The 24,268-nt window shown below is 41.3% G+C and overlaps 1 protein-coding gene across 1 annotated transcript in view; it reads right to left on the bottom strand.

Annotated features, from left to right (window-relative positions):
* Positions 1-3,482: 3,482 nt before the first annotated feature.
* Positions 3,483-24,268, bottom strand: part of gabrd (gamma-aminobutyric acid type A receptor subunit delta) — a 33,828-nt gene continuing 13,042 nt past the window's right edge. Inside the window, exons 2-8 of the mRNA XM_055165698.1 lie at positions 20,887-20,954; positions 17,658-17,878; positions 13,308-13,390; positions 10,618-10,755; positions 7,308-7,463; positions 4,950-5,161; positions 3,483-3,830 (exon numbers count right to left, since the gene is read on the bottom strand). Of these exons, the coding sequence (XP_055021673.1) occupies positions 3,483-3,830; positions 4,950-5,161; positions 7,308-7,463; positions 10,618-10,755; positions 13,308-13,390; positions 17,658-17,878; positions 20,887-20,954 (1,226 nt within the window). The remainder of the gene's footprint in view (positions 3,831-4,949; positions 5,162-7,307; positions 7,464-10,617; positions 10,756-13,307; positions 13,391-17,657; positions 17,879-20,886; positions 20,955-24,268) is intronic.

Genomic DNA, 24,268 nt, shown 5'->3' on the forward strand with positions numbered 1-24,268 from the left:
CTCGTTTTACAATTTTATTTTTACCAATCACCACAAACCGAGAGAATCCCACTTTTTGATCTTGAAAATCTGGAACTTTTAGGCGCTTTGAGGATTTAAACATTTTTTAAAGTTGACGTTGTGAAAATAGAAAATAATCCTACAAAATCCGACTTTTGTGCAAGTTGTCGATGCGTTAACAGAACACGAGCAGTTTGCATTCTTTAAAAAAAAATGCATTTCGCTGCGAGGGATAAATCTTTCTGGGCCCAAACTCCCAGAAAAGCTGCAGTACCTGGAACGACCACTAGAGACATGGGGGGAGGAGCTTATTTAGGCTTATTTATGTATATTTTTGGTATTTCTGTGATTTGTTTCGTGAGTGTCGCCCCCCTCTGTGCGTTTACAGCAGAACTACTGTCCGTGAAAACTTTACAAGGTTCAGTCGGGTTTCGGGGTAAAGGCGCACTGTGTAACTTTTCCGGTGGAGGGTCTGGCGCCTGCTCGTCGCCGTGGAGACGTGACGGATTTACATTGATTTTATTATAATTTTGATTTTGACATCTTTGATTATTTCACAGATGAACTCGGGTATTAGGAACGTGCAAAAATACAGTAGTATCGATATATCGTGTAGTTTAATTTGATTATACAGTATCGATACTGCGGGCTGCTGTTTCGATATATCGCCAAGAGTATTTTTAGGTATAAACTTTTGGGATCAGGAGCTCTAGATTGTGCAGAATTGTCCTTTTTGTCTTCAGTTTCAAACACAAAACTGAAAAAACTGAGGCTCAAAAAATACAAAATAATTAAAAAGTTTCATAATTTCAAAATCACGTGTTTCGATTCTTCGTCTTCATCAGGACAAACTGGAGATTCTGTCACGGAGCAGGTTTAAAGTCAGAGGTGTAGGTCACATGTTCCCCTGGTGCATGATGGGACACGTAGGCTGAAACACTGAAACGTGTTGGTGAGATTTTAACTTTATTTCACATGTGGGATTAAAAGCTTTTCATTATTTTTGTACTTTTTGAGCCTCAGTTTTTTTCATCTTTGTGTTTTTAGGTTTATTTTACAACATTATTTTGTGTAAGAGTAAAAACTGGGTTGACATTTTCACGTTTTTGATGCGTAAAATGGTGTTTTTTATGTTCACTTTGCACAAACTTAGTAAAGGTTTAGTATCATAGTATAATTAAGAAGTTGCCGATAAAATACACACCTCGATACAGTGAGTTTTCAGTTCGATACAGTTCAATAAAAAATGAAGACTAAAGTCATGTCTGTGACACTAAAAGTCTTTGTTAAACCACTACTTGTGCAAAGTTCATATGAAACACAAACATTTTAATCATCAAAACAGTGAAAATGTCAAATGTTTCAAATAAATGAGTTTTCTTCCTCTGAACCAGGAGTGTCAAATTCAGGCCCAGGGGTCAAATTTGGGCCGTGATATAATTATATTTGGCCCACAAGATCAAATCTGTATTAGAGCTGCACGCCGACTACAGATCGACTACAGAGACATTATTCATTTAAAATGTTATTATTTATATGTTCTGGATTCAATGTTTAAGCAAAACTATTATTAAACATTTGTTTGAATAAGAAAAGGTTTAAATTACATATCTCGAAAGAGAAAACATGCAGATGTTGTTGAAAATTTTCAATAAATATTTAGTTTGGCCCACGATTTTGTCCCAGTTTTTAATTTTGGCCCAATGTGAATCTGAGTTTGACACGTTTGCTCCAAACAAACAACAAAACTGAAGCTCTGTAATGAAATAATTTAGTAAAATACACCAAAAAATACTCTTGGTGATATATCGATACAACTGCCCATGATATCGATACTGTATCAGCACATTAAACAGAACGATATATCAATATTTCAATATTTTTATTATCGAATCGTATCGTAGCTTATGTATCGAGGTATGTGTCGTATCAGCAACTTCTCAACGACACTCAGCCCTGTTGGTGATCACAATGGATCACGTTACTGTTCGGCTCTGTGGAGAAGTGAGCCTGGACACAGTATTAGTAGAACAGTAGTATTAGTATTAGTATAGTATATAGTGTACTATAGTATAGTATAGTACTAGTATTATAGTAGAATTCTTGTGTTACATGTTTGTGAAAAACCCTCCACCTCAGTGACACGTTGGACCTTTAAGAGTCTCAACTTCCTCCATTGTCCTTTTATCTTATTTTAATCTAAAATCATATTTATTTAGTTTTTATGACGTTTCCTCAGAGGTTAAATATGGAATAAGAAATCTGAGGGTGTTTGACTGAAGTTGAGCAAAAAATAAATATTTGTACATTTTCAAATGAGTCGAGTCGTGTGTGTATTTTATTATCAGAATATCAAGAGAAAAGTAAAAAGTGACGAGATCAAAAATTATCACGAAATGAACATTTACAACAGGACTAAACCAGGACTAAACCAGGTCTAAACCAGGTCTAAACCAGGACTAAACCAGGTCTAAACCAGGACTAAACCAGGACTAAAACAGGTCTAAACCAGGACCAAACCAGGTCTAAACCAGGACTAAAACCAGGACTAAACCAGGACTAAACCAGGTCTAAACCAGGACTAAACCAGGACTAAACCAGGTCTAAACCAGGACCAAACCAGGACTAAACCAGGACTAAACCAGGACTAAACCAGGACTAAACCAGGTCTAAACCAGGACTAAACCAGGTCTAAACCAGGACCAAACCAGGTCTAAACCAGGACTAAACCAGGACTAAACCAGGACTAAACCAGGACCAAACCAGGTCTAAACCAGGACTAAAACCAGGACTAAACCAGGTCTAAACCAGGACTAAACCAGGACTCTAAAACCAGGACTAAACCAGGACTAAACCAGGTCTGAACCAGGACTAAAACCAGAACTAAACAAGGTCCAAACGAAAGCGTAATTGTAAATTTTCATTTGAAGATTTTAATTCTTGACGTCGTCACTTTTCACTTCATATTCTGATGATAAAATTCACACAAAACATTTTTACGCTCGACTCGACTCACTCCAGAGTTTACGAATTTTTATTTTACGCTCAACTTCAGACAAATATTCTTGAATTTCTGTCGCACGCACACGAATATTTCTGAAATCTTTCGCACTCCGTAGGTTAAAAGTTCTAAAACGTAACTGTAGTTCTCTGAAACAAAACACGCCGGCGTTATTCACAAATCCCCCTCGAGTTTACGAAGTCCCCGCGAGCAGAAGCGTACCGCCTTTTTCCGTCCGTCATAAGAGTGGCGCAGTCGGTGAAGCGTCCGTCCTCTCGCCAGAAGCTCACGCGCCGACGGAAAACGGAAATCTTCTCTCCCCGAACATGCCGTTAAAGAGTTTGGCGTTTGGGCGTTTTGGGCGTTTTTCCCGCTGTGTCCTCGGGCAAAACTCGCCAAACGACAAAATAAGCGGGTTCTTCTGGAGCTGGACGCGCCGGAGTTGCTGGCGTTTTTCCGGTGACGGCGCCCCCTCCCGGCCTCACATGGTGTAGGCGACCCAGTAGATGACGTTGACGAGGGCGAAGGTGAAGGGGAAGACGGCGCGGGCGTAGATGTCGATGGTGTCGGCGTCGATGGGTTTGCACGCGCACTTGGAGCAGCACTTGCGGTCGGGCCGGGCGTCGTCGGGCTGCGGCGGCTGCGGCGGCGGGTGCGGCGGCGGGGTCCGGCGGCGCTCCTCGGGCGGCTCCGCGGGGCCCTCGCCCGGGATCTGCCCGCTGGGACGCTGCGACGGGCGCTGGCGGTTGGAGATGACCACGCCCTGGTTCATCCCCGTCACCGACAGAGAGAAGAGAACCATCGCCTGCTTCCCGTTTTTCACCACCGCCTGAGGAGAACGAGGGAGGAGGGAGGGAGAGAGAGAGGGAGACAGAGAAGAGAGAGAGAGAGAGGGACAAAGAGAGGGGAGAAGGAGAGAAAGAGAGAGGGAGAGAGGAGAGATGGAGGGAGAGAAGAGAGGAGGGAGAGAGGAGAGAAGAGAAAAGAGAGGGAAAAAGAGAGAGGGGAGAGAGAGAGAGAGGGAGAGAGAGAGAGAGGAGACAAAGAGAGGGGAGAGATGAGAGAGGAGAGAAGGGAGGGAGGGAGAGGAGAGAGGGAGGAGAGAGAGGAGAGAAAAAGAGGGAAAAAAAGAGAGAAAGGGGAGAGAGAGAGATGGACAAAGAGAGGGGAAAAAGGAGAGATAAAGAGAGAGGATGGGAGGGAGAGAGAGAAAGAGAGAGGGAGAGAGAGAGGAGAGAGAAGAGAGAGGGAGATGGAGGGAGAGAGAGAGGAGAGAGATGAGAGAGAGATGGACAAAGAGAGGGGGAAAAAGGAGAGATAAAGAGAGAGAGAGAGAGGGAGGGAGAGAGAGAGAGGGAGAGAGAGAGACGGAGATGAAGAGAGAGAGAGGGAGGGAGAGATAAAGAGGGAAAGAGAGGGAGAGAGAGAGGGGGGGAGAAAGAGAGTGGGAGAAAGAGAGGGAGAGAGGGAAATAACGAGGTAAGAAGGAAGAAGAGGGAGGGAGAGATAAAGAGACAGAGAGGGAGAGAGAGAAAGAGATGGACAAAGAGAGGGAAAAAAGGAGAGAGAAAGAGAGAGGGAAATGGACAGGGAGAAAGTGGTGGTTGAGAGATAAAAAGAGAGGGAGGGAGGGAGGGAGGAAAAGAGAGAGGTAGAGAGAGGGAAAGATAAAGAGAGAGGGGGAGTGATAAAGAGAGATGGAGGGAGAGATAGAGAGAGAGAAAGAGATATGGATGGAGAGAGAGATATAAAGAGAGAGGAAGAAATAGAGATGAAGAGATAGAGAGAGGGAGTGTGTCATCATCGGGTTAAACTCCAGACTAAGCAGCTAAAACTAAATACAAAATAAATTAAAAGAATAAAATACAAAACATCATTTATTTACAACTAAAATAAACAGGTGGATTATTGTAGAAAGCGTCTCTCTGTCGCCCCCCGCTGGCCTCACCTCAGAGCCCAGCTGCTTGGCCTTGACCTTGGCCTTCTCCTTGAGCCTGTAGTCGGCGTTGTAGTGGGCGAAGGCGTATTCGATGAGCGCGGCGAACACGAACACGTAACAGATCCAGAAGTACACGTCCAGGGCCTTGATGGCCGAGGCTCGGGGCAGAGACGAGCGAGCGCTGACCATCAGCGTGGTCATGGTCAGAACCGTCGTGATGCCTGAAGGACGACGGGGGAGGGGGACGGGAGACGGGAGACGGGACGGGACGGGGACGGGAGACGGGGGACGGGGGACGGGAGACGGGGACGGGGACGGGGACGGGGACGGGGGACGGGGGACGGGGGACGGGACGGGAGACGGGAGACGGGGGACGGGAGACGGGAGGGACGGGACGGGGGACGGGGGACGGGAGACGGGAGACGGGAGACGGGACGGGACGGGGAGACGGGAGACGGGGGACGGGGACGGGGACGGGGACGGGGACGGGGGACGGGGGACGGGGACGGGGACGGGAGACGGGACGGGGGACGGGGACGGGGACGGGGGACGGGACGGGACGGGACGGGGGACGGGGACGGGGACGGGAGACGGGAGACGGGGGACGGGGGACGGGGGGGGGACGGGAGACGGGGGACGGGGGACGGGGGGGGACGGGGACGGGAGAGACGTTTGTATGAAACACAAACACAACTGCAGGCGCCTCCAACGGCTTCAATTCACACTTTTTTTTTTCCCAGGACTAAAACAGGACTAAACCAGGACTAAACTAGGACTAAACCAGGACTAAACAGGACTAAACGGACTAAACTAGGACTAACCAGGACTAAAACAGGACTAAACCAGGACTAAAACTAGGACTAAACAGGACTAAAACAGGACTAAACCAGGACTAAACAGGACTAAACTAGGACTAAAACCAGGACTAAACCAGGACTAAAACTAGGACTAAAACTAGGACTAAACCAGGGACTAAACCAGGACTAAAACTAGGACTAAAACAGGACTAAACAAGGACTAAACAGGACTAAACCAGGACTAAAACAGGACTAAACAAGGACTAAACCAGGACTGGACTAGGACTAAACAGGACTAAACCAGGACTAAACTAGGACTAAACCAGGACTAAACCAGGACTAAAACAGGACTAAAACAGGACTAAACCAGGACTAAAACAGGACTAAACCAGGACTAAAACAGGACTAAAAACAGGACTAAAACAGGACTAAACCAGGACTAAACAGGACTAAAACAGGACTAAACCAGGACTAAACTAAACCAGGACTAAACTAAAAAACAGGACTAAACCAGGACTAAACCAGGACTAAAACAGGACTAAAACAGGACTAAACTAAACCAGGACTGGACTAGAACTAAACCTGAACACAGTCTATGTCTCTGGTCTGCGAACACCTCGAGTCGCCCCAGAGGAGCAGGAGGAAGTGAGTTAAGTCTTTTGACCCTCTGCACTCTTCATGTGGCCCCGTGTAAAAAACACCCGTGTGTTAGACAAGACACGTCACCCACTTTGCCGAGTGTGAACGTGGTGTGTGTGAGTGACGGTGTTGGTCAAAGGAGCCGATGGTGCAGATTGACAGTCTCACTTCTGCCAGGGCAGCTGTGGCTACGACAGAGTGTGGAGTGAATGAGTGATGAATAAACTACAGTGTGGTGCTTTGTGAGGACTTGTTAAACCTGTAAACCAGGAGTGTCAAACTCATTTTGGTCCGGGGGCCGTATCCAACCGACTTTGATCCCAAAGGGGCCGGATCAGAAAACTCATGTCATATAAACCCCAAAACTAACAATAAGTTCAAATATTTGTGCAGAAAAACGCAAATCTATTACAGAAATCTTTTTTTAATTGATTAACTCTTTTTTTTACAAAATATTATAATATTATGGAAAAAAAAATGCTATTTCAACACAATGTTTTAACATGAACTTATATGAAAATAGGAATAAGTCAATTTTTGTTGTAAAATCCTGCACTCGGCTCCACTTTTCTCATGTTGGACATTTTTCTGATGAGGGTGTCACGGTCAACAGTCAAAACGATCGTCCTTTAAGAGCGTTTGGAAAGAGACAAGTCTTCATTTGTGCTGCTCTGGTGGGAGGGGCCACGTACAGAGACGCTGGAGACGCTGATATGCTCAGCACCGCAGAAAATTACCAATATTTTAATAGAAAATATGATTAAAATATTTTAGTAGAAAATCAGCCGAGGGCCGGGTTAAAGGTCTTGGAGGGCCGGATCTGGCCCCCGGGCCTTATGTTTGACACCTGTGCTGTAAACACATTCTAATGATCTGCAGGTTCAGTTTCAGTTCAGGTTCAGTCGTGTAAACTTGTGTAAATGGGACGTACCCAGAGAGACTCGAGCGGGGACGGCTGATTGGCTGATCCAGAAGGAGACCCAGGACATGGCGACGAGCAGGATGGACGGCATGTACGACTGGATGATGTAAACTCCTCTGTTCCTCCGGAGCTGGAAACGAAGACTCAACCGAGGAAACCGACCGGCTGCAGAACACAGACACACACAGACTCTTACCTAACAGACTGACCTATATTCACTTTAAAAACAGATCCATGTGTCATTCATTTGTTTTTCAAAATAAAACCAAAAATAATAAAACAAAAAAAAAAAAAACTATTTTCTTACCAAAATAAACAGATAATGATTAGTTTCCCATTTTTGTGACTTAAACTGTGATGCCAAACTGAACCAGGACTGAACCAGGACTAAATCAGTCTCAGTCCTGGTCTGGTTCCTGTCTCAGTCCTGGTCTGGTCCCAATCTGATCCCGCTCTGGTCCCGGTGTCAGTCCTAAAATAGGATTAAACTAGGAATAAACCAGGTCTAAAAGCAGGACTAAACCAGGACTAAAAACAGGACTAAACCAGGACTAAAACCAGGACTAAAGCAGGACTAAACCAGGACTAAAGCAGGTCTAATGCAGGTCTAAACTAGGACTAAAACCAGGTCTAAAAACAGGACTAAACCAGGTCTAAACCAGGACTAAAACAGGTCTAAAACCAGGTCTAAACCAGGTCTAAACAACATGACACTTAACAGTAGGTGGACATAACTGAAGGCAGCAGTGTCTCATATAAAAATCATTTCTCTATCAGGATGTGTTTGCTACATTCATGTCGTTTTAAAAAGCAGGACAATATCAAGTAATCCAAAGTAATCAAATTACATTACTCACTTTAAGTAATTTAATGGATTATGTTACAAACTACATTTTGGGGTCTGTAATCTGTAATCTGTAGGGGATTACATTTTAAAAGTCACCTTCCCAACACTATTAACCCTCCACATTAACACTGTTTTACAAAGACACGTTTACATTATGTCTAAATGATCCTTCCTGCTGTTTGTTTCTTATTCCACCAGGGGGAGCCAGAGTTCCACAGATGCTTCAGGGGACAGTGCGGCTCGTACAGCAGGACACAGGAGCAGATCTCGGGGTTTTCCTCTGGAGCCTTCAGACGGGGTAAAGGTTTACAGACGGTTTTAAAGCGCTGTATTCTTTCTCGCCTTCACGGCTGCTGTTAAAACTAACGAGCGCTGAGCTGTGAGCTGCAGTTTCCATGGTAACGGTCCGTGGAATGATGGAGAAAGAGGATAAAAGTCGAGCAGTGACGGTGCGTTCAAGACAAGTCGGAGATCTGATGTTTCTATCCACGATATGAACACAGGATTGAAAAAGGGTCGATCAGTTCATAATGATTTTCCATGTGTTTAAGTAAAAGTGTCTCACATCAGCACAAATATAAATTACTGTAAACCTGAACGTTTAAATTAAACTGATTAAGTTGTGTTTACTCAAAGTTTTAGAAATAGTCCTACTAATTTAATTATGTCAAGTCGCTGTAACATGATCTTCTTTTTGAGTAATTTTAACTAATATTTTTTGATTAAAGGGAACTATTCTGAGTATAAGATGTGGTGCCAGCCTGGTCTAAGCAGCTCTTGGGGTCAAAATAAGTATAATTATAAAGTGTATTATTGTCTGATAAACAGGAAATGTGCTATTAGCATGCTACTTGTTGCTAGATTTACTGTCACAGCAAATCTTCATCCTGGTCTCTGAAAATTGTGAAAAGCTTTTATAAACTCATCGTGTTTGGGACCAGATACAGATAGTACAATAGTACACACTACTGTGTACTACTGTACTATCTGTATCTGTACTGTAGTACAATAGTACACAGTACTACTGTACTATCTGTATCTGTACTGTAGTACAATAGTACACAGTAGTGTGTACTACTGTACTATCTGTATCTGTACTGTAGTACAATAGTACACAGTAGTGTGTACTACTGTACTATCTGTATCTGTACTGTAGTACAATAGTACACACTAGAGCCAAGTTCATTATGGAAACTACCGTTTAACCCTTCAAGACCTAAGAGTAAATTTAGAACATTTGTTCTCTCCCCCTTTTAGCCCTAAAGAATGAAGTCTTTCTTATACATCCTGTTATTTCACAATCTGCTGCTGTACTTGCATCATGTGGCTGTAATAAAAACTACAGGACCAGAAATACAAATGAAAATAAATAAATAAATAAAATTCACACTCTTTCATACAAAACACACAGCAAACATGTATAAACCTTTGGACATATAAAAAAAAAAGATACATTTTGGGCCTTAACTACAAAAGTACAAAAAATTTCAAGTCTGTAAGTAAAACTTAAAATCTCCTTATTGCCTCAAAAAAAAGTGCAATAACCCCTTTACATGTGTTTGGAGGAAAACAATGTTCCTATTGGACACTCGGTTTGTCTGTCCAAACTATGGCCCGTGGGCCAAATGCGGCCCTCAGACACATTTTTCTTGGCCCTCAGACTTCCAGGTGAATTGGCCCAAATTAAATTGCATCAATTAAAAATGTGCATTTTACAGCAATTTTTTTGAAAATCTACCTGGATAAAGCTGATATTTAATATTGAGTGTTTGGTTTTAAGGATCTTAGCGTGAATAAAAGTTCATTCTAATATGTTAAACTTGCACATACTTAAATTCTTCACTGTATTGAGCTCAGTCTCCAGGCCTCGATCAGCCTCTGCTTCACCTGTGTTTAGATCTGTGGCCCTTGAAGATAAAAGTTTGGACCCTGCTCAACATCATCACGTACGGAAATGCAAGGAAAATGCCAGAAATATACTTGGAACGTCGCAACCCTGAGCTTTTCAAGGGATAAAAAGTACGTTTCTATCTTTTTATGGTTGGAAAGTTCTGCGTGGTTTTATAAAACAGGTATCGTAAACGAAACTAAGCGGCTAAAACTAAAATTTGAATAAAGTGCATCATAATTTATTTACAATCAAAATTAACACATGAATTATCCTAGAAAACGTCTGGAATATAAACTGATGCTCTGAATACGCAAGGAAAATGAAGATAAACTTCCACTGTGTTTTATACGTTTTAATGAGAGTAAAAATCCGGTGTCGTGCCTTTAAGGAGAGTTCATCAAATACTCATCCCGCTCAAATGTTCCACAGTGTGGCATTTAACCAACCTATTTTGTATTTATTCAATTGCAGATGGTTTTATAACTCAAGAAACACCATGAAAACCCGACATTCTTACTGTGATCTGACTCGATTCTTCAAAGATCAAACCTGAAAAGTGACAAAACCTGACCTGAACTCACCTGATTTGGAGTTCATCATCTCGGTGACGAAGCGATAGTCCGTGATGGTGAACTGGGAGAGCTCCAGTTTGTCCAGACCGTGGATGTGCATCTGACTCTCCGACCAGTGATACACGATGTCCTCTGAGGAGTAACCATCTGAAAGAACAGGACAGGAGAACATGAAGGAACATCACACACAACCATCTGAAAGAACAGGACAGGAGAACATGAAGGAACATCACACACAACCATCTGAAAGAACAGGACAGGAGAACATGGAGGAACATCACACTCAACCATCTGAAAGAACAGGACAGGAGAACATGAAGGAACATCACACACAACCATCTGAAAGAACAGGACAGGAGAACATGGAGGAACATCACACTCAACCATCTGAAAGAACAGGACAGGAGAACATGGAGGAACATCACACACAACCATCTGAAAGAACAGGACAGGAGAACATGGAGGAACATCACACACAACCATCTGAAAGAACAGGACAGGAGAACATGGAGGAACATCACACACAACCATCTGAAAGAACAGGACAGGAGAACATGGAGGAACATCACACACAACCATCTGAAAGAACAGGACAGGAGAACATGGAGGAACATCACACACAACCATCTGAAAGAACAGGACAGGAGAACATGGAGGAACATCACACACACAACCATCTGAAAAGAACAGGACAGGAGAAACATGGAGGAACATCACACACAACCATCTGAAAGAACAGGACAGGAGAACATGGAGGAACATCACACACAACCATCTGAAAGAACAGGACACAAGATCTTGGAGGAACATCACACACAACCATCTGAAAGAACAGGACAGGAGAACATGGAGGAACATCACACACTCAACCATCTGAAAGAACAGGACAGGAGAACATGGAGGAACATCACACACAACCATCTGAAAGAACAGGACAGGAGAACATGGAGGAACATCACACACAACCATCTGAAAGAACAAGACAGGAGAACATGGAGGAACATCACACACAACCATCTGAAAGAACAGGACAGGAGAACATGAAGGAACATCACACACAACCATCTGAAAGAACAGAACAGGAGAACATGGAGGAACATCACACACAACCATCTGAAAGAACAGGACAGGAGAACATGGAGGAACATCACACACAACCATCTGAAAGAACAGGACAGGAGAACATGGAGGAACATCACACACAACCATCTGAAAGAACAGGACAGGAGAACATGAAGGAACATCACACACAAACCATCTGAAAGAACAGGACAGGAGAACATGGAGGAACATCACACACAACCATCTGAAAGAACAGGACAGGAGAACATGGAGGAACATCACACACAACCATCTGAAAAACAGGACAGGAGAACATGGAGGAACATCACACACAACCATCTGAAAGAACAGGACAGGAGAACATGAAGGAACATCACACACAAACCATCTGAAAGAACAAGGACAGGAGAACATGAAGGAACATCACACAAACCATCTGAAAGAACAGGACAGGAGAACATGGAGGAACATCACACTCAACCATCTGAAAGAACAGGACAGGAGAACATGGAGGAACATCACACACAACCATCTGAAAGAACAGGACAGGAGAACATGGAGGAACATCACACACAACCATCTGAAAGAACAGGACAGGAGAACATGAAGGAACATCACACTCAACCATCTGAAAGAACAGGACAGGAGAACATGGAGGAACATCACACACAACCATCTGAAAGAACAGGACAGGAGAACATGGAGGAACATCACACACAACCATCTGAAAGAACAGGACAGGAGAACATGGAGGAACATCACACACAACCATCTGAAAGAACAGGACAGGAGAACATGGAGGAACATCACACACAACCATCTGAAAGAACAAGACAGGAGAACATGGAGGAACATCACACAACCATCTGAAAGAACAAGACAGGAGAACATGGAGGAACATCACACTCAACCATCTGAAAGAACAGGACACAAGATCTTGGAGGAACATCACACACACCATCTGAAAGAACAGGACAGGAGAAGAACACCACACTCAACCATCTGAAAGAACAGGACAGGAGAACATGAAGGAACATCACACACAACCATCTGAAAGAACAGGACAGGAGAACATGGAGGAACATCACACACAACCATCTGAAAGAACAGGACAGGAGAACATGGACGAACATCACACACAACCATCTGAAAGAACAGGACAGGAGAACATGAAGGAACATCACACACAACCATCTGAAAGAACAGGACACGAGATCTTGGAGGAACATCACACACAACCATCTGAAAGAACAGGACAGGAGAACATGAAGGAACATCACACACAACCATCTGAAAGAACAGGACAGGAGAACATGAAGGAACATCACACACAACCATCTGAAAGAACAGGACAGGAGAACATGAAGGAACATCACACACAACCATCTGAAAGAACAGGACAGGAGAACATGGAGGAACATCACACACAACCATCTGAAAGAACAGGACAGGAGAACATGAAGGAACATCACACACAACCATCTGAAAGAACAGGACAGGAGAACATGGAGGAACATCACACACAACCATCTGAAAGAACAGGACAGGAGAACATGGAGGAACATCACACACAACCATCTGAAAGAACAGGACAGGAGAACATGGAGGAACATCACACATATCGCAGTAGCACTCACAGCTCTCCAGGTCCAGCATACACTCCTGCTCGTCCATGGGGTACTTGGTCAGGTCCATGTCACAGGCCACAGTGGAGGTGATTCTACACAAACATCAGCGAGAAGAACGTCAAAGGAGCATCGAAGTCGCTTAACGAGTCCAGACTTATCTTGAAATCTAGCTCCATCTCCAGTTTAAGCCTCAATTCGAGCCATGACAGAAATAAACCAGAGTCTGAACAAAGAGAATTCAGGCCTGAAGTTTAAGCTGCACTTTGTGTTCGCTGCCGGTGACTCTGAGACGACGAGAGCAACGGAACAACGACATCACGGAAAATGGGCTCAAAGTGTGACTTTTTTAATGGGCTGATTAAGTGAGAGAGGAGCCACAGCCAAGACACAGACAAGAGGATGACTGTGGAGTGTGGAGTCTGGTTAAAGGTTGTATGGAGGATTTTTTTTGTTTTTTTTTTGTTTCAAATTGTCAGTGATAGATTATAGATGCAGTCGCCTTGTAATTATGATGACCAAAAAAAAGAGAATAAAAATTCATCAACTCTGGACGTGGTGGGGCTAAACATTTGCCAATAGATAACGACACTGCCTCGTTATCTGTGAGCTGACAGGCTGTCAATCAAACTCCCTACGTTTCTAGTGTAACTGACTTGCCTGCGCACTGTCGGTACGTGGTTTACGTACGACTGTCACGCAGTCCACAGACGCACAGACGCTGTTTACTCCACCAACGCAACAGTTCTTAGCGGCTTTTTTTGACCTATATCTTCCTCGCAGTTCACACAAAGTTTGTTGCAATGGCGACAAGAATCCAGGAGCAGTTCGCCGCAAAAGAAAGTCCGTTTTTGAGGTGAAAGAAGAAGACAAGGGGAAAAGCAGCGAAGCCAAACTAAGGTGATTCTTGGAGATTCATTCCAGCGATGGCGCGACTGAAGCAGACGCAGGGTCTAAAGACTGACGCACTGGTCCACAAATTACTCCTGGACAGGAAACTTCTGCTTATTATGAAAACGTACTTTATTTCCAAGAGCGAGACAAACGTTTTTCAGGACACGAATGTGATATCCTATGTCTGAAAACGTCAATTTTCAAGGCAAAGAAAGAGTCCGCTTGCTGCTGCGTGTTGTAGCTAGTTCATTCGCACTGAATCTCCGCGCAACCTTCTCTGCACCCCTTTCCTGCTCCTGTCCCCGCTGCCCGATCCGCTCTTCTCCGTCTTGCCTAACCAACACTGTAGTTAGTTGTTTACAAGTCATGTGCAGCGGCTGTAAACAAACCTGTTTCTGGCGTAAGGAGGAGGCGGGAGGAGGTGTTTCTACGTAGGAGCTGTAGGGGAGGGGGGGTGGTTTCACGCATGCGCAACATTTGAAAAAGGACAAACAGTCGCTGGATTTCTCGTTCCTTGGAAAATCCTCTATACAACCTTTAATGCTCCCGGAGAATGAAGTTGCCCGACCCCTTGTAAAAGAGGCGTAAAAGTGAAGGTGCAACTGAACTCTTCACATGTAGCCTAGAAGAAACGATGAAATCCACGCCAAGCTGGTTGCAGTTTGACAGTGAGTACAGACGTGATGAAGGAGAGAACAGACAGAACCACAGTCATCCTCAGACTCCAAACCAGCGTCTGTGTGTGAGGAGAAGCTGCTCCGCTCCTCACAACAAACACACCTGCAACAGGATTTTAATGGAATAAAGATCCCAGGCTTTTATACGGTTGGTGCAGTGTCCACACACACAGGAGTGTGAGCGTACGACCCGTAAAAGTCTCCAGGGACACGTGATTATAAACGTCACTTTATAAAATGCATCAGTATAAAACATAACACTTGTTTAGCATTTTTCAAAGACACTTTACGTGCAAAGACAAACACAGGGGTTTTTCAGACTCTAACTTGTGATGCTCATGCAGAAACTTTTGACTAAACTGTTTCTTTAGATGTTCTTGGAGACAGAGCTAAAGTAATCTTGACAGTTCATGTGGTCCTGAGCAGGTTTGTTTCTGGGTGTTTTTTACTGCAGAAACTCAGGTCGCCTCTGGTCAGTCACTTTGGTGAAACTGAGGCTTTGATAAACCAGGATTGAGCAACTAAATCAGGATTTAGCTTGAACTCACTTCATGGAAAACACCCTGCAACATTACAACATTATTTATCATTTATTTGTGAAGAATAACAACAGTCTGGTTGGCCTATTTATATTTTGCAACTGATGTCATCAACATTGTCAGACGGTGTGATGTTAACTGTGAGCACTGCTCTGTCTGAAGCTTTGTTACTCAGATTAAATCTGAGTTTTAATTTTACACATTCTGACCAGAGAGAAGTGACATCACTGCAAAGAATCAGTTACTCTGTGTGTTATAAAGTTGTGTGTGTGTGTTTTGTGTGTTTTTGTGTGTGTTTTGTGTATATGTACCTGCTGCTGTAGAGGATGTGTGTGTTTTGTGTGTGTTTTGTGTGTTTTTGTGTGTGTTTTGTGTGTTTTTGTGTGTGTTTTGTGTGTTTTTGTGTATATGTACCTGCTGCTGTAGAGGATGTGTGTGTTTTGTGTGTGTTTTGTGTGTGTTTTGTGTGTTTTGTGTGTTGTGTTTTGTGTGTTTTTGTGTATATGTACCTGCTGCTGTAGAGGATGTGTGTGTTTTTGTGTGTTTTGTGTGTGTTTTGTGTGTTTTTGTGTATATGTACCTGCTGCTGTAGAGGATGTGTGTGTTTTGTGTGTTTTGTGTGTGTTTTTGTGTGTGTTTTGTGTGTTTTGTGTGTGTTTTTGTGTGTGTTTGTGTGTGTTTTGTGTGTTTTTGTGTATATGTACCTGCTGCTGTAGAGGATGTGTGTGTTTTGTGTGTGTTTTTGTGTGTGTTTTGTGTGTGTTTTTGTGTGTGTGTTTTGTGTGTTTTTGTGTATATGTACCTGCTGCTGTAGAGGATGTGTGTGTTTTGTGTGTGTTTTGTGTGTTTTTGTGTATATGTACCTGCTGCTGTAGAGGATGTGTGTGTTTTTGTGTGTGTTTTTGTGTGTGTTTTGTGTGTTTTTGTGTATATGTACCTGCTGCTGTAGAGGATGTGTGTGTTTTTGTGTGTGTTTTTGTGTGTTTTTGTGTATATGTACCTGCTGCTGTAGAGGATGTGTGTGTTTTGTGTGTGTTTTTGTGTGTGTTTTGTGTGTTTTTGTGTATATGTACCTGCTGCTGTAGAGGATGTGTGTGTTTTGTGTGTGTTTTGTGTGTTTTTGTGTATATGTACCTGCTGCTGTAGAGGATGTGTGTGTTTTGTGTGTGTTTTGTGTGTGTTTTGTGTGTTTTTGTGTATATGTACCTGCTGCTGTAGAGGATGTGTGTGTTTTGTGTGTTTTTGTGTGTGTGTTTTGTGTGTTTTTGTGTATATGTACCTGCTGCTGTAGAGGATGTGTGTGTTTTGTGTGTGTTTTGTGTGTGTTTTTGTGTATATGTACCTGCTGCTGTAGAGGATGTGTGTGTTTTTGTGTATATGTACCTGCTGCTGTAGAGGATGTGTGTGTTTTTTGTGTGTGTTTTTGTGTGTGTTTTGTGTGTTTTTGTGTATATGTACCTGCTGCTGTAGAGGATGTGTGTGTTTTGTGTGTGTTTTGTGTGTGTTTTGTGTGTGTTTTGTGTATATGTACCTGCTGCTGTAGAGGATGTGTGTGTTTTGTGTGTGTTTTGTGTGTTTTTGTGTATATGTACCTGCTGCTGTAGAGGATGTGTGTGTTTTGTGTGTGTTTTTGTGTGTGTTTTGTGTGTTTTTGTGTATATGTACCTGCTGCTGTAGAGGATGTGTGTGTTTTGTGTGTGTTGTGTGTGTTTTTGTGTGTGTTTTGTGTGTGTTTTGTGTGTGTTTTGTGTGTGTTTTTGTGTATATGTACCTGCTGCTGTAGAGGATGTGTGTGTTTTGTGTTGTTTGTGTGTGTTTTGTGTGTTTTTGTGTATATGTACCTGCTGCTGTAGAGGATGTGTGTGTGTGTTTTGTGTGTGTTTTGTGTGTTTTTGTGTATATGTACCTGCTGCTGTAGAGGATGTGTGTGTTTTGTGTGTGTTTTTGTGTGTTTTTGTGTATATGTACCTGCTGCTGTAGAGGATGTGTGTGTTTTGTGTGTGTTTTTGTGTGTGTTTTGTGTGTTTTTGTGTATATGTACCTGCTGCTGTAGAGGATGTGTGTGTTTTTGTGTGTGTTTTGTGTGTTTTTGTGTATATGTACCTGCTGCTGTAGAGGATGTGTGTGTTTTTGTGTGTGTTTTTGTGTGTGTGTTTTGTGTGTTTTTGTGTATATGTACCTGCTGCTGTAGAGGATGTGTGTGTTTTGTGTGTGTTTTGGTGTGTGTTTTGTGTGTTTTTGTGTATATGTACCTGCTGCTGTAGAGGATGACCCCGTTGGGCTGCAGTCGGATCAGTTTGTTCTCCACGGTGACGTCGTGGAACCAGGCCGACTTGGCGTTGACGATGAACGTGTCGGGGAGCCACAGTTTGTCCACGAAGCGACTGTCCAGCCCCAGAGTTTTGTTGGTGTGGTTGTAGGACAGACGGTCGTCGTGCCAGCTCTGACGCAGGAACACGGTCATGGTGTACTCCTGGAACCACAGCAGAGCGTTCAGACGGGCCTCACAGTTTCAAACGTGGTCCAAAAAAACACATGGAGCAGCTGCATATTCTTAATTTTTAGATCTTTTTTTTCCAGAGAACCAACCAATACACGCATCAAGAATCTCAGACTTCCGGGCATCGCGTAATTCATACTGGGAAGGATTTTCTGAAAAAGTGAACATCAAACCTCCATGTTTGTTTTCCCAGTGGGATGTGTCTATAGAGGCTTTGCACTGTCACGTGACTCCTATAGCAACGGTACCTACGCCGCCATGACACCGGGCACGATATGTCATAGACTTCAGCAGCATCGGAGAAACATGGGCAGGTTTTGTTGTGTATTTAGTTCTTCTAGACGCTCTGAAAGGGATAAAATGATTCGTTTCTTCACTGTTCCTCTGGAAATGACTCATCAGGATCAAACAAGGGAATTATCGAAAAAAAAGACGGGAATTATGTCTAGAGAACATAAACCACGAAGAGATTTCCTATGGTCCCATCAAGACACCTGAAGTTTCATCAAGGTATTTGCTATTTAAATAGTTTCATAGTTTATTTAATGAGAGAAGCACATTTACTGAACTAAAATGTAAAAAGAAAACATTTGCAGTGTGAGTGTGAGTAGAAACTGTATCTTCCAGCACATATAAACATGTCACTCGTCGTAGGACCCATGTTTTCTTTATTGTCTTGTTTATCCACAACTACTACAACTTGGCGAGGATCTTTTCATGGTCGATTCTTTCGAGGTTCGGCTCACAGACTCTTCGACTCGTGCGTCATGTTGATCACAGGAGCTCAGTGTGGGTTCAGTGAATCATAAACTAGTGCGGGTTTTCTTGGATAAATTAATGAAATTTTAGTTCAGTAAATGTGCTTCTTTCATTAAATAAGATATGAAACTATTTAAATAGCAAATACCTTGTCGAAGAGTCTGTGAGCCGAACCTCGAAAGAATCGGCCATGAAAAGATCCTCGCCAAGTTGTAGTAGTTGTGGATAAACAAGACAATAAAGAAAACATGGTCCTACGACGAGTGACATGTTTATATGTGCTGGAACATACAGTTTCTACTGCCACTCACACTGCAAATGTTTTCTTTTTACATTTTAGTTCAGTAAATGTGCTTCTCTCATTAAATAAACTATGAAACAATTTAAATAGCAAATACCTTGATGAAACTTCAGGTGTCTTGATGGTAACATTGGAAATCTCTTCGTGGTTTATGTTCTCCAGACATAATCCGTGTCTTTTTTTCGATAATTCCCTTGTTTGATCCTGATGAGTCATTTCCAGAGGAACAGTGAAGAAACGATTTGTTTTATCCCTTTCAGAGCGTCTAGAACAACCAAATACACAACAAAACCTGCCCATGTTTCTCCGATGCTGCTGAAGTCAATGACATATCGTGCCCGGTGTCATGGCGGCGTAGGTACCGTTGCTATAGGAGTCACGTGACGGTGCAAAGACTCTATTGACAAAGTCGATCTTTTCAAGTCTTTTGAATCATATCACTTTTGTTTCTGGTTCTGATATTGTCATATTTTAGTTTTGGGATTCGGACATCGTTAATTGTGTGGTTGTTGGATCCAAACAGCGGAAAAAGACTCGAAAAATTTGTTTGTGAACTCCATAACTACAAAAGTGAATCAGATGTGTGTGACTCAAACCTCTGTTCAAACTGTTTTTCTTCAACGGAATTGATAAATAGTGAAAGGTGAAGGTGATGGGCAGGATTGATCCACAGGAAGAACCAAAAAGGAAACATTTGACTGACTAAATCATCCCGAGTTTGTAGAGAACATTTTGTATGTGGAGCGACAACAAAGCAAAATCCCGATCCCTCGTTCAACCTCGGTTACGAATTTAAAAAGTCAAAGCCAAAGTGAAAGGCTCCAACTGTTCACCAAGAAACACCTTCCACTGCAAAGAGACCAAGACGTGATGTTGCTGTAAAACCACAAGAACAAGAAAGTGCAGCTCAGTCTGTTTGTCTTCTGCTCCTCTCCATTAACAAACGGGATTTTTTTTTGATGACGCTCCACATACAAAATGTACATTCAAAGACACATTTACTAACAAAGAGCTACAACCTGCCCAGGATTAAATGAGGAAATGGACCTCACCTCATCTGTAACGTCTATAACAGTTTTTCATATTTGTGGCTCCTGTCAGTGTCTGTGTCAGATTTACTTGTGTATAAATTTTGTTCAAATATGTCCTGCTGGATTTTCTCTGTATGACTGTGCACCACTGTCCACAGGTCAGAGGTCACAGGTGATCTGTGCCCAGGTTGGTACGTGCTCATATTATTGTGAGGGATCACTTTGTCCCTTTTTAAAACGTATGTTTAAAAGTGTTTGTTTATACGGTTGTTTGGGGGATTTGTCTCGTGACTTGTACATTTTAATACCTCCAGTAAACACCTGTGAGTTTTACCTGCTCTGATGAAGACGCGAGTCAAAACACGTTGGGGTTTGACATAAAATAAAATGACAGCAAAGCATTTCAGAGTGTGTCAGGTCTCCTTTTTCATCTATGACCCGTTTGTTTATTTCCGTGACACATGTGAAACGAAGGCGTTCATTATTCACCAAACATTTTGAATCAAATGAAATTTCTCTTTGCTCAGATTAACACAGTTCAGTGTTCTGCACAAATCTGCAAGGTTTTCTGGTCCCTTGTGATAATCTTTGTTTCCTCATAAGCAGCCATGTTTAATTTGATGCAGACGAACTCTTCATGTCCCTGATTGGCTAATCCACCTGTCAATCACGCCCATCTGAACTCACGGAGATTCATCATTGACCAGACTCACATCTAAAAGTACTGAAGAAGTGTGAACTCTTGAACCCAGCCATGTTATTACAGTCATTTTCATTATGTTTTGTGAGATAAAGTTAAAAATAATAAGCTTAAACTTCCCAAAATAAAACTTAAAAATACAATCCACAGTTTTAAGTGTTTGAGTTTTTCCCGTGCAGCTCAGACTCACCATGTTGGCCTCGGAGATGTGGTCGATGCTGGCCACCTCGATGGCCATGGCCACGTTGACCGGGGGACCTGCAGGGAGAGGTTAGAGAGTGCATACGGCGAACTACAGCACCACCCACAGGCCCGGCATGGTAAGGCACGGCATGGAAGACTTATACATAAAGAAACAAACACAACACACACACACACAAGGCACGAGTGGCACAGCTCAGATTTTTACTCATAATTATTTTTAAAAATCACAATTTGGCCATTTTTTTAGGTTTGAAATTTTGTGCACTGGGCCAAAACTCTAATGTGCACAGAAATGACTATGTGATCATACATTTTCTTTGCATCTTGGTTGTAAAACTATAATTATTTTTTTATGTACAACAGGTACAATCTCACCAAACTAAGTCAAAATCAGAGAATCGTCAAAATCTGTCATAAGCTTTTTAAAGAAACTGTATGTGTCCTGCAATTTGTTTGAAAAAGCTGCTATAATCACACTGACTCTGTGTCCCCAGAGATATTTTATTTTACTTTTATTGGACAAGAAGTCACTTTTTACTGGATTTCTTTAGAACAGGGGTCTCCAACCTTTTTCCTCAGGTGAGCTACTTTTAACAAAACGAATATTCCAGAGAGATACTAATTTTAGCAGTCGCAGGAAATACATAATAAATAATAAATAATACATATACACTTATACATAAGTGTACATAAGAGCCAGAGGAAGACTTAGATGGGGAATAGTTAGATAAAACATCAAACATAAACCATTATTTATTCATGAGTGCACAAACTCAGGCATCAAAATGAGATTTACAATAATAACAGGCATTTAATTCATCAAATTTGAGTTGAAACTATTTTTGCAATGTTTATTTTGTAATATTTTTTATATAAATAAGTTTATTTGTTTTATTTTTAAATGTAGAGATTGTAGAACAGCTGGTTATAGAGTTTATTTTGGACACATTTATGATTTTCTGCCTTATTTATTATTATTTATGTTTTACACATCGCAAAACTGTTCTAAGGTTCATATTTGTAGCCTATCTTTATTTTTTATTTGAAAGTTTTGCGTAAATTATGAACAAAAATTATTTATTTAATTTATTCATTCATTCATTCATTTATTTATTCATTAATTCATTTATTTATCCATTCATTTATTTATTTATTTATTTATTGCTCATGCCATTATTTTTGCTGGCATCATTTTAAAGAGAATAACAATAACAAAAAATCTGAAAATTAATATAAATACATATTTCTACGATTTTTATTGTTATTATCATTAACAAACTTTTTTTTTCTTTTTTTTTTTTTTTTTTTTTTGAGAAAGAGAGAAATGCAGAATAAATGCATTGCGCAACTAAGAAATAATCATCTGAATAATCCTGATTTCAATATTGACCAAAATAATCGTAATAATTATTTTTTCCATAATCGAGCAGCTCTAATATAACATAAAAAACTTGTCAAATGCTTTTGTAATTAAGAATAAATCAGTGTTACAGTTGTTATCAGTAAAAGTTTAGTTTGATTTGGACGTGGGGGACACAGCGAGGCCTGTTTATGACTTTTAAAATCTCACATACAGTTCCTTTAATACATCTTTAGTATTTTTATTTTATTTATTTATTTATTTATTTATTTATTTATTTATTTTTATTTATAATTTTTTATATATTTTTTTATTTTATTATTTTTTTTATTTTATACTTTTTTTTGTCATTAATAAATAGTTTTCAGTAGCAGTACGCAGCAGTGCCAGCAGAGGGCGCTACGTCCTCACAGATTTAAGGCACAGAAACAGTTCAGGCACCACAGTCTGTGACACGTTTATCGTTGGAGTTTGTGTTAATAAAGAGACACTGTGTCACTTTTTAGGCGGAGCGTCCGGAACCTTTCAGTTTCCGTGGAGATGTCGTGGGTTTGTCTGGAACGTTTCACAAAATGACAAAAACATAAAACTTGTGGAAAAGTGGAAGGATTAAAATACGTTTTACTTCTTCCTGCTTCTTTTTTTGACCAATGAATGAATTTTTTTCTCTTTATTTCGTTTATTTCTCTGTTAAATGTAAAAGTTCTGAGAGTTTGGAGACGATATGTTGTGCCTTTATACATATTTAAATTTGTTTTTTAAATATTCAAATAAACAAAAATTAACTCTAACTCAAGTGCGTGAAGTATTTTTGACGAGAAAAACGCATGTCAGAGTAAATGAGAATTAAACTTAGAATAAACTTAGAACTTTAATGTACAGTTTGAACAAAACAGACAATAAAATAATATATATATATATATAATATATATATATATATATATATATATATATATATATATTATATATATATATATATATATATATATATATATATATATATATATATATTAATATAATACCACAAATTTCAGATTAAAAGTTAAATTCAGTTTTACCAGAGTAATAAACAGTGTTAAACAGAACTAAATTCAGAACTTAAACCAGGTAAACCAGGACTGTACCAGAATAAAACTCAGGTTAAATACCAGAACTAAACAGGTCTAAACCAGGTCTAAACCAGGACTAAAACCAGGAAAACTAAACCAGAACTAAACCAGGACTAAACCAGGACAAACCCTAAACCAGGACTAAACCAGGACTAAAACAGAATAAACCAGAACTAAACCAGGACTAAAACCAGGACTAAACCAGGAACTAAACCAGAACTAAACCAGGTCTAAACCAGGACTAAACCAGGAACTAAAACCAGAACTAAACCAGGTCTAAACCAGGTCTAAACCAGGACTAAACCAGGACTAAAACCAGGACTAAACCAGGACTAAACTAAACCAGGAAAACTAAAACCAGGTCTAAACCAGGTCTAAACCAGGACTAAACCAGGTCTAAACCAGGTCTAAACCAGGGACTAAACCAGGACTAAACCAGGAACTAAAACCAGAACTAAACCAGAACTAACTAAACCAGGACTAAACCAGGTCTAAACCAGGACTAAACCAGAACTAAACCAGACTACTAAACCAGGAAACGGTCTAAACCAGGTCTAAACCAGGAAACTAAACCAGAAACTAAACCAGGTCTAAACCAGGACTAAACCAGGACTAAACCAGGACTAGAACTAAAACCAGTCTAAACCAGGTCTAAACCAGGTCTAAACCAGAACTAAACCAGAACTAAACCAGGTCTAAACCAGGTCTAAACCAGGACTAAACCAGGACTAAAACCAGGACTAAACCAGGAACTAAACTAAACCAGAACTAAACCAGGACTCTAAACCAGGTCTAAACCAGGACTAAACCGGGTCTAAACCAGGACTAAACCAGAACTAAAACCAGGTCTAAACCAGAACTAAACCAGAACTAAACCAGGTCTAAACCAGGTCTAAACT

Source organism: Boleophthalmus pectinirostris, unplaced genomic scaffold, assembly GCF_026225935.1.
Source record: "Boleophthalmus pectinirostris isolate CB_2022bp ecotype Guang Dong unplaced genomic scaffold, ASM2622593v1 HiC_scaffold_8, whole genome shotgun sequence".
NCBI lineage: Eukaryota > Metazoa > Chordata > Actinopteri > Gobiiformes > Gobiidae > Boleophthalmus > Boleophthalmus pectinirostris.